Here is an 11,764-nt window from a genome sequence, read left to right on the forward strand (position 1 = left end):
GCCAGCAGCCGCACACTGACCCACTACCTGGGGCTCTGGAGACGCCAGCAGCCGCACACTGACCCACTACCTGGGGCTCTGGAGTGCAGCAAGCAGGGAAGGGGAACCAGGGTGACAGCAGGAGGCATTGTCAGCTGCTGACATCACCCAGCACCCTCTGTGCCCTATCACCAGAGCACAGGCCTGAGGAACTGGGTCCCTCTCTCCATGCCAAGCAGCCAAAGCAAACATCGGTGTAGGAGAAGGAAGACCACAGGCTAGCCAGAGGGTGTGAGCATCAGCATGAGGCTGCTGGGGCCGGCATCCATTCCTCTTCTGCTTCCCCATGCCCTGGAGGGTGCTGGGCCAGGGTGGGGTGGAAAGCAGAGGAGACCCAGGCGGGGCCTCCCTGATGGCTAGCAGAGTGAAGTCCCTGGAAGAACATTTTCTCCAGGAGCATTGTAACCTGCATGCTGGGGAGTCCCATGGATCCAAATAAGTAACTCCAGCAACTGCAGGAAGTAAGAAGGGGCCCGGGGCGGGGGTGCGTGGCAGGGGGTGCAGGTCTCCGGGTCCGCACCCCTTCAACCAGAAAGAGACTGCTTGTTGATAACAGTGGGGCTCTTTTTGTTGGCAAAAAGCTTGGAAGATTAAAAAAAAAAAAAGTTTTCAAAACCACTGTGCCGACCCTGGTTTACCGTGCTCCGCCACTCTTCTGCCAGGAGACCTTGGGTAAATTCCTTAACTCAAGGAGCCACCCTCCCTATCTGTAAAACAAGGAAGAAAACAGCAACCTGAGGGCTGGGGGAGTTCCTGCAAGATCGAATGGGATAACCATATGAGGCACCAGGCACTGGCCTGGTACAGAATAAGTGCTCAAAAAAAAGCAATTTCCAGCTGGGTACAGTGGCTCACACCTGTAATCCCAGCACTCTGGGAGGCCAAGGCAGGCGGATCACGAAGTCAGAAGATCGAGACCATCCTGGCTAACACGGTGAAACCCTGTCTCTACTAAAAATACAAAAAATTAGCCGGGTGTGGTGGCGGCCATCTGTAGTCCCAGCTACTCGGGAGGCTGAGGCAGGAGAATGGCGTGAACCCGGGAGGCGGAGCTTGCAGTGAGCCAAGATCACGCCACTGTGCTCCAGCCTGGGTAACAGAGCAAGACTCCGTCTCAAAAAAAAAAAAAAAGAAAGAAAGAAAAAAACGGCAGTTTCCATCCTCGTCATCCAAGCAGAGGACCTATCCAAGAACCAAGGTAGAAATCCAGTGGGAAAGCCTAGAAGTCCATCACAGGATGGGCCACTGGTGCCTGTGGACTGCAGGTGGCAGGGGATGGAGGGTGGATGGCACAACTGATTCCAGACCCTCAGTTGGTGGACTTGGTGTATGCTGGTCAGGAGCTAGCTGAACCTCATCTTCAGGTTGCCATGGCCCTGGCACTTCAATCCAAAAAGGCTGAGGAAGGCCGCGGCAAACATGGCATCTAAGAGTAACTCATTAGAAAATAACAGAAAATGAGGTCACTGTCTCATTTGCATATTCAGACAGGAGCTCAGCCTCCCCACTCCATTCCTTAGCACACTGGCAGATATGAAAATAAGAGTTGCTATGAGATACAAACATCTAGGACACGCATTTTATTCATTCAGTACACATTTTTTGAGGGCTTCCTGTACAGCAAGCTCTGTGTCAGTCACAGAGGATTCCAAGATGAATGTGATAGTGTTCCTACTCTCAAGGAGTTCATCACTGGGAACCTGGACCAGATAAAAATAATTACTGCTCAACTCATTGTATGCAGTGCTGTGGGCTCATCCTGGAAAAGGGGTTCAGTGATGCCTTCAGGACTTGTGGAAGGTTTCTGGGGCAAGGGGCATTTGAGCTGGGCCTTGAAGGGTGAGTAGAGGTTGATCATGGAACAAGTCAGGGAAGAGCCTTCCAGGCTGTGGGAACAACCTGAGAAAAAGCAGAGAAGAATGAGGCCTGTGAGGTGCTTGGAGACCCAGGAGTCCAAAAGAAGAGCGTCCAGGTGGAGAAGAACCCACTGAAATGGTTGGTGGCTGAGGGTCATGTTGAAAAGGGCCTCCATGCCATGCCAAAAAGTACAGTTTGTCCTGTAAACAGGCTCCACCCAAAGTTTCTTAGGTAGGGGTGTCTTTGTTTTGAAAAGACAAAACACTCCATTGGCAAGGTGGGAAGACTGGTGGGGAAAGAGACAGGTGGCAGAAAAACCCGTTAGGAAGTGACTGTCATGTTAAGGGTAGATGAGAAGGACTTGGAAAGGGGAAAGTTGTGGTGTCAAAAGGCATTTCGGAGTAGAAATGACAAATAGAAATGTCAGGTTAGACATGGGAGGAAGGCTGAAAGAACGGAGGATTCCAGGATGGCTCATTTGTGCAGTTAGGCAGATGGTGAGCCCACTAACTGTGGGTTCCAGAAAGATGTCACTGATGCAAGGATTCCAAGTCCATGGAATAAATCTGTTGCCTGCTTTTTCCGGGCTGTGAGGTATTGCCATATTCTACAGGCATCGACTAAGGCCATGCCATTAGGGGGCGCTGTAGGCATTCCCTTCTCTTCTCTGCTCAATACGGAGGTCTGGAAAGACCTGCCGGGGTCATCAGTCAGTTCCAAAGGCCAAAGGCAGTCCTGGACAGCTTGGCAGAGCCCCTTTGCTTAGAAAGCTTTTTACATAAACAGTTTCACATCCCCCAAGACTTGGCACCTTGGTGGACCCAGGTCAGGTTTCCTCTGCAGCTATGTAGACCTGGGTGGGGGTCTGGAGGATTGGAGGGGCTTTTGGAGGTCAAACTGACCAGGGAGCGATCAGGAAGAGAAGGCTCAGCAAACCCATTGCATTCACATTTTTAATTCACAAAGCCATCCAAAGCATAAACAGTTGACCTCAATGTGACCTCAGGACCCCTCAGAACACAGGCCATCCCAGAAAACATTTTGCGGGTAGCCCAACTTATATATATTGGGAGTGTCCTTGGCCATGATACTATGTGAGGTATTGGAATGGAGGTGACAGAAATGTGAGGGGGGACAGCAGAGCCTGGAAAGCAGTAGTCATAGAGGAACAGGGCACTCTGGATGGAGGCATGACAGGGTTCAGACCCCAGCTCTACCACTGAGGTACGGCCTCAGTTTCCTCACAAGGTTGGTGTAAGGAGGAACTGAGGGACTGTATGTACGCTGTTTGATACATTGCAGTGATCCAATCAACCCTTGCAATTGTGGTTACTCTTATTATTGTTATCATCAAGCTCTTCCTGCCTTAGGTTCTCCTTTCCAACCTCCTGGCTCTGGGCCTGGAACACTCTTCTCCTCTGTCTCCCCTGGGAGCCCTCCTCACACTGGGTTGGGCCCCTGCTTCAGCCTCTCATGGCAGCTCTGCACTGGAGCCAAGCGGGACCTCCCACGTCTGGCACAGTGACCAGTGTAAGCTTTCAGGAACTGGTTCTTACTTATTTAAATGAATAAGTGAATGAATGAATGAATGAATGAATGAATGAATGAACAGAACAAGAGAGTCAGGCTGCACTGAGTGGTGGGCCTCAATCATACTCCAACAAGGATCAAGCCCTGGAGACCCATTTAGGTGAGGGAGCATCATGAAGATGTCAGAGGTTGGCAGGGGGGTCAGAAACTGGCATTCACACCAACAGGTACCAGGAGCCAGAAATCCCAATCACAGTGACAGGGCTGTAGAGGGTGGAGGGGGTGGGGAGAAACCAGGACAGGGCTCCACTTGCGGGGCGGGGCGCTTTACAGCAGAACAGGGGAGAGCGCTAAGAGCTGGTGACAAACCAGCAGGAAGGGTGAACATCAGAATCAGATCAGACACAAAAGCAATAGGACTCAGTGACAGAATGGAAGGAGATGACCAAAAAGAGGAAGCAACTAAAGATGCAAACTGTGAGAGAACTCGAATGGCGCTTTCAGTTTCTAGTGCTTATTCTGATGATTATTAATGAGTTATTTAATGAGGATCAGGAGAAGTGAAGCTTAGCAAAGCCTACTGAAAGGAGAAATGGAGAGAGACCTGGAGCGAGCAAGCTTGCCCCTGTGGCTCTAAGACCCTCCCTTCTGTTCTGATCTCTCACCTCTCCCTTATCCCTTGGTTTGTAACTTCCTTATTAGTAAGAATCTCATCTTATTCGGTTTGGTATCCACTGCATTAGTTATTCATTTTCTCATCCATTTCACACATATTTATTGAGCACCTCTAACATGCAAGGCAGGGTCCAAGGTCCATAACCCAATAAATATGTATTGAATTGATCATGTCATGATAGCAAGTCTATCAAGGAGAAAGTCCATGGGAGGATCTAGCAGAGTTTTACCAGCAGCATCTGGAAAGGAAATGTGGGAAACCTATCACTGTTATGAGAAAATCTGGAACTGTAATGTTCCCCACCCTCCCTCCCAAACTGGGAGACCAAAGGATGACAAGTGCAGCTTGGCGAGTGGATGAGTTTATTTAGGTCTTCCATGCGGGGCACTCCTGGGCAGCCGCAGGACCGCTCTAGAGACCTGCATTGCCTCCCATCTCGAAGCTGCTTTTAAGCTAATTTTCTGGCTCTTCACCTCAGTGTATGTGCCATGGGACTGTTTCCCTTGCTAGGTTTTCAGGTGTCTTCTAGGATGTTTGGATTCTCAGGGACACCTGCACCTCAGCTGGACACCATGGCCTTGACTAACTGCCTGGCCTTGAGGGTTCAGACAGTGAGCATACACCCTTAAGTAACCTGGTGGGGGGCCCATCACACCACAGTCACCAAGGCCTGGGTTGGTTAAAAGGGTAAAGCATTCAATGGAGAAAACATCTGACTCAGAAACACAAGTACAGATCCTAGCGTGAAGAATGAGGGGTTGACAATGAGGACTAGGCATTTCATCTGAGAGAGAGAATTTCATGACTATAAAGGAATACCTGAGGCTGGGTAATTTATAAAGAAAAGAGATTTATTTGGCTCACAGTTCTGAGGGCTGTACAGGAAGCATGGCGCCAGCATTGCCTCTGGTCAAGACCTCAGGAAGCTTTTACTCATGATGGAAGGCAGAGGAGGAGCAGGCATGTCACATGGCAAAAGAGGGAGCAGGAGAGGAGAAGGGGCCAGGTTTTTTTTTTTGTTTTTTTTTTTTTTCGTGATGGAGTCTCACTCTGTCACTCAGGCTGGAGCACAGTGGCACCATCTTGGCTCACTGCAAGCTCCGCCTCCTGGGTTCACGCCATTCTCCTGCCTCAGCCTCCCGAGTAGCTGGGACTACAGGCACCCGCCACCACGCCCAGCTAATTGTTTGTATTTTTAGCAGAGACGGGATTTCACTGTGTTAGCCAAGATGGTCTCGATCTCCTGACCTCGTGATCTGCCTGTCTGAGCCTCCCAAAGTGCTGGGATTACAGGTGTAAGCCACCGCACCCAGCCGGGACCAGGTTCTTTTAAAACAACTAGTTCTTGCAGGAACGAATAGAACAAGCACTCACTCATTACCACGAGGATGGCACCAAGCCCTTCATGAGGAATCTGCTCCCATGACCCAAAGACCTCCCTCTAGGCCCCACCTCCAACACTGGAGATCAATTTTCAACAGGAGATTTCGAGGAGACAAACATCCAAACTATATTGTAAGGAATACTGAAATTAAGTAATATACTGGAAGTCTAAAGGTGTAGGTCTGTGCTTTAGATGAAGCATTTCTGGAGGAAAAGAATCTGTTGCGGTGTCTCTAGCCCGACCCCCGCTCCCTCCTGGGCTCCACAGGTACCTCCCCACAGCAGAGGACTGTTTGTCACAGCTCAGGGAGAACAGTGCTTAAGACCGTCCTGTTCACTGGGCTCTGACTCCGTAGCCCCCACTCGTGAGATAATGTCCCAAGTAGAAGCACAGTTTGTTCCTGGCACAGGTCCATTTTACGTAGATTTGGCCTGCAACTGCCTTTTCTGGTGTGCGGACCCTCGGGTGCTTTGCAACTGAAAGTGTGGTCTGGCCTGCAGACCAGCAGCAGCATCTCTTGGAAGTCCAATGCAGGATTTCAGGGCCCATCCCAGACCTATGAGTCAGAGTGGCAGCTAACAAGGTGGTCAGGTGATGTATTTGTATAGTCATACATGAGGCACTGCTGTAGACAAGCCACTGTGGCTGTGGGATCTAAGAGCAAAGTGGCCAGTCTCTTTGGGCCCTTGGGGATGGGGCTCCTCCTTGGGGTACTTGTGCTGGGTGTGAAATGGAAGGCAGAGATTTGAGGTGTGGGAAAAGAGGAGAGAAGAGACTGTTTGGTCCCAGGGTGCAGAGGCTGCACCACCTTGCCCCCAGCAAGCTTCGTTCTCACTCCTGTCGACTCCCCTCCTTTCACTCTGCATTCCAGTGATGCAGGACTGCTGCAGGTCTCCCCCACCCCCATCAGCTGTGTCATATTCTGTGCCTTTGCTCCTGCTGTTCTAGTTGTCTGGGACACCTTTACCATCTCCTTGGTGACTCCTTCAAGCCTCAGCCCGGGAGTCAATTCCTAGGAATCCACCCTAGTCATTCAGGCAGAAGTAAGCATCTTTCCTCTAGGCCCACTCCTCCATCACAGCAAGGTGGCCACCATGCTAAACTGTACCCACGCCCCCCACTAAACTGTAAACTCCTCAAGAGCAGAAGCTAAGATTTACTCTCTATACTCTAGGATTAACATAGTATCTCTATAATATTGCATGATTACATTATGGATACTCTATAAACATTTATTAGGTAGATAGTTGCATGGATGAATGGATGGATGGATATTTGTCAAACACAAATCAGAGAAGTGAGCTTCCAATGGATGCAGCAAACGTTAATTATCCATGTACTTTTCTGTTTTAGTCACTAAATAGCATGCTGCTGAGGGCAGACCATGTCCTATTTCTGTTTGCATTTTATGCACTTCCCAGATAGCCTATAAATGTGGGTTCAGCAAATGAATGAAAAATGAATGAAGTACAGCACAGTGCTTACGAACTCTGGAGCCAGACTGTTGGGGTTGGAATCCTGACTCTACCGATTGCTAGCTGTGTAATTGAGCAAGTCATACCTCTCTGTGCCTCAGTTTTCTCTTCTGTAAAATTGTGATTGTAATAACAACCCAGCCATAGGGTTGTTATGATGCATTTAAACTCCTATAAAAAGTGCGTGGAAAAGCGTTGTTGTTGCTGTTGACGTTGCAACAACAAGTGGATGGGGGAATGGTGCTGAGTCCACCTGAAGGTAAGTTAGCTGGTTCCTTAAGAGGCTGAGCAATAGGCTGGAATAAAGCCTCGGGCCCCAGTAGAGGATCCAGAGTTCTGGATCCAGGCCTAACCCTGCCCATTCCCCATACACTCAGCCCAGGAGGGCGTGCCATGTGCCCACTGACCACGCACCTGTCCACACTCCCTCAATCTTCCCCCTTTTTCTGCAGGAAAATGTCTCTCTGATCAAGGAAATTAATGAGCTCCGCAGGGAGCTGAAGTTCACTCGGTCCCAAGTTTATGACCTCGAAGCAGCTCTGAAACTGACCAAGAAAGTCCGACCACAAGAAGTTTCAGAGACAGGTAATGTCACCAGTGGCCAGGGGAGATGGGCATTGGGACGAAGGGTTTCATGCAGCCGCAGGCAGGTCTCCCTTTGGCTTCCTTCTGTATCAGGTCACATCTCCACATAGCCGTCTGGGATCCTGTCCGGGGCACATGCCTGCTCTCCGAGGAATCCGTGAGGGCCTTCCCACACTCAGACACACACAGGTCCACAGTCCCCTGGCTGACATCCGTGAGGTTAGCTACAGTTCAGAATACCGACTCTTTCAGATTTTGGAAAGTGAATACTTTATGTAACATTCCCAGAGGGGTCTGGGGCAATGCCCTGAAATCAAACACTTTAGTATTTCTGTAGTGACATATGAATATTCACACTAAGCTTCCTGAATTTAAAAAGGCACTCCGTTTTTAGATCTTCTTGCATTTTAGAATAGTGAATAAGGGATTGTGAACCTGTACAATTAAAATGAAGACAAAAAGCAAGATGAGAAGCTATTTAAAGGAAGAGGGGAAATAATTACATAAATATTAAATGAGTCAGTTACTGCAATTATATCCTAAAGTTCCTCTGAATTTCTGACGGCCAAGGCAAAAAGAGAAACAAAGAAATATGATCGTTTATATTATTCTTATTGTATGGCAAAAGGGAGCTTTTTTCTGGAGAAACAAACGTTTCCCTGGCAATAAATTCTCTGAGAAACTTAGCACATGGATCCTTAGGAAAGGAATGAGTAACAATGAACAGCCTTTAATTACACATGCCGCTTTCAGGCCCCAAAGAAGCATTTTTTAAGTATCCATTCCTTATCTGGACAATCAATAAAACCAAGAGATTAAGGCATCTCTATGGCAAACTAAGCCAACATGGTTCAAGTTTTTGTTTTCTGGTGGTTTGCATTCAGGAATAAAGATTAGAGGCTTGAACTGAAACATCCCATAGCTATGGATTGGGTCTCTGAAGTGTCAGTTGTTTCTTGTACCATGATCACATAGGATTATGATGTGGAAAGGTGGCTGAAAGGTACACAGGAACCTTGTACTACTTTTGCAACTTCTTTTTGGTCTTCAACTATATAACTATATATATTTAATAACAAAATTAAATACATATATGTAAAATCTTATATATGTATTTAATTTTGTCGTTTTGTGCACTTTTGGCTAGGGTTGAAGTTGAGACAAGTGTAAACCCTGAGTAGTACCTGAAGTGGCAATACCAGGCCTACGGAGTTGATGTGAGAGCACAGCATGTGTCATAAAGACTGAAATACTTGCGGCCGGGTGCGGTGGCTCACATCTGTAATCCCAGCACTTTGGGAGGCTGAGGCAGGCGGATCACAAGGTCAAGAGATCGAGACCATCCTGGCCAGCATGGTGAAACCCCGTCTCTACTAAAAATACAAAAATTAGCTGGGCGTGGTGGCGCAGGCCTGTAGTCCCAGCTACTCGGGAGGCTGAGGCAGGAGAATTGCTTGAACCTGGGAAGCGGAGGTTGCAGCGAGCTGAGATTGTGCCATTGCACTCCAGCCTGGGCAACAGAGTGAGACTCCATCTCAAAATAAAAAACAAGAAACAAAAAAACAAAAGAAAACTGACATACTTGACTTCTCAGAGGTGAAACCATCTTCTCTTCTCTTGAAAATAAAGCACAGATGTGAACAATTGCAAAACTTCTCTTAAAAAATGTTTCAGGCCAGGTGCCGTGGCTCACACCTGTAATCCCAGCACTTTGGGAGGCCAAGGCGAGCAGAACGCTTGTGCCCAGAAGTTCAAGACTAGCCTGGGCAACATGGTGAAACTACATCTCTACAAAAAATACAAAAATTAGCCAGGCATGATGGCACATGCCTGCAGTCCCAGCTACTTAGGAGGCTGAGGTGTGAGGATTTTAGAGTAAAATTGATCACCTGAGCCTCAGAGGTTCAAGGCTGCTGTGAGCCATGATCACACCACTGCATTCCAGTCCCGGTGACAGAGCAAGACCCTGTCTCAAAAAAAAAAAAAAAAAAGTTTTAAATATGTCCAAGTATCCTAACAAAATATTCCGTTGAGACATCCTCGGGATGCCATGTGATATAGCCAGATTCTTCATATTACTATCATGGAGATTTCCAGACATATACAAAAATTGAGAGAGAAGTCTAATGAATTCCTGTGACCCCAGTCCCCAACTTCAACAAATATCAACTCCTGTCACTTGTGTTTCATCAATATACCCCCACCCAGAAGCCAGAGTGGTGAACCTAGAAGAAATCTAATGTATGCCACAAAACCCTCAAAAGGCTCAGCAATGATCAGGAGCAGATATCTCTGGAGGTGGAAGTGAAGGTAGGGCTGAAAACAGAAAAAAATCTGTTTAAGAAGCTGTTAGATCCACCTACTATCCGACACAGTGGCTAAAAACAGACCCACATCAAGTCCATCATCTTGAAATTTCAGAACACCAGAGTATAAGGGAAAAAATCCTCCAGACTTCCAAAGGAGTTAAGGAAAATTTTTATACAAAGGATCAAAAATCACAATTATAGGATACAAAATCAAGGCACACAAAAAAGTTGCAATTTTTATATACTAACAGTGTACTATCCAAAAAGGAAATTAAGAAAACAATTGCATTACAATTGCATCAAAAAGAATAAAATACTTGGGAATCAATTTAACTGAAGAGGCAAAAGACTGAAAACTACAAAACATTGCTGAAAGAAATTAAATACCAGTAAGTGGTGGATTGGAAGACTTGTTGTTAAGATGTCAGTACTACCCAAAGTGATCTGAAGATTCATTGCAGTCCCCATAAAAACCTCAATGACATTTTTGCAGAAACAGAAAAATCCATTCTAAAATTCATATGGAATCTCAACGTACCCTGAATAGCCAAAACAATCTTGAAAAAGAAGAACAAGGTTGGAGGTCTCATACTTTCTGATTTCACAACCTACAACAAAGCTATAGCAATCAAAACAGTGTGATACTGGCATAAAAACAGACATACAGACCAATGGAATAGAATGTAGAGGCCAGATATAAACCCTCAAATATATGGTCAAGTGATTGTCAACAAGGGTACCAAGATCATTTAGTGGGGAAAGGACAGTCTTCTCAAGAAGTAGTGTTGGAAAAACTGGATATACACATACAAAAGAATTAAGGTAGATCCTTACCTTACACCATATACAACAGTTAAGTCAAAATGAATCAAAGATCTAAACAGAAGAGCTAAAACTATAAAACTCTTAGAAGAAAGCATAGAGGAAAAGCTTTGTAACATTGGATTTGGCAATATTTATTTGGTGAATGACACAAAAAGCACGGGCAACAAAATAAAAAATAGATAAGTTGTTTGTGAGATTTGCAGCAATGTAAGCAATGCAGGCATGTGTGTGAGATTTGACTCCATACTAAGTCTGGCATCATGCTTAATTGTATTAAAAACCTGAACATGTTTTGTTTTTGAGTACACACATGAAGGCCCATCAGTGATAAACAGCTTGAGATTAAAAATTACTAGAAAGTCTCACCTTTTTTTTATTACTACTTAATCCAAGTGAATGTCACTTTAAATTAGTTTGAGATAAATTCTAATCAATATAATTTCCTTAAGGACAAGGCCAATATTTCCTGAACATTAAAACTTTGTACCCATATCACAGTTCTTCTTCATTAAAGGAAAAGATCTAAAACCAACACAAACTATTGATTCAAGTGACTCACACTAGAAACAAACACCACTCAAAAACAGTTCCACTTTCATCCACCTCTCCAAACAACAATATATAATGTACTATTTCTGTTCAGAACGTATAAAAGCCTTCCACTAGAAACTAAAGAACATGGATGATTTTATACATATGCATACACAAGCAAAACACAAAGGAGAACAAACAGCAAACAAATAAAAATTAGAAGCAAAACAAACAGGAAACCAATGCCACCATTTTCCCCACTCAGTCTACCCTGGAGACTACCATTTACCCAGAGCCCAAAAAACCACATGATGAATATTTTATTCCTCATACACAATTCAATATCCTTAAGTCCACCAATATCACCATACATCCTGTGCAATCAAGAAATTCACTCTAGGCACATGACCTACTAGTAAGTACTCCAGTGCCAGCATTTTTCATGCAAAACAGCAAACACAGTGTGAAGCGATACAAGCATGTATGTGAGATTTGGCTTCACACTAAAGCTGGCTTCATGCTTCACTGTATTAAAAAAGAATTGCCAGCCAGG

At 45.9% G+C, this 11,764-nt stretch overlaps 1 protein-coding gene across 1 annotated transcript in view; it reads left to right on the plus strand.

Annotated features, from left to right (window-relative positions):
- Positions 1 to 11,764, plus strand: part of CFAP57 (cilia and flagella associated protein 57) — an 89,633-nt gene that overhangs the window by 70,584 nt on the left and 7,285 nt on the right. The window contains exon 22 of the mRNA XM_012001914.1: positions 7,414 to 7,546. Within this exon, the coding sequence (XP_011857304.1) occupies positions 7,414 to 7,546 (133 nt within the window). The remainder of the gene's footprint in view (positions 1 to 7,413; positions 7,547 to 11,764) is intronic.

Source organism: Mandrillus leucophaeus, unplaced genomic scaffold, assembly GCF_000951045.1.
Source record: "Mandrillus leucophaeus isolate KB7577 unplaced genomic scaffold, Mleu.le_1.0 Scaffold67, whole genome shotgun sequence".
NCBI lineage: Eukaryota > Metazoa > Chordata > Mammalia > Primates > Cercopithecidae > Mandrillus > Mandrillus leucophaeus.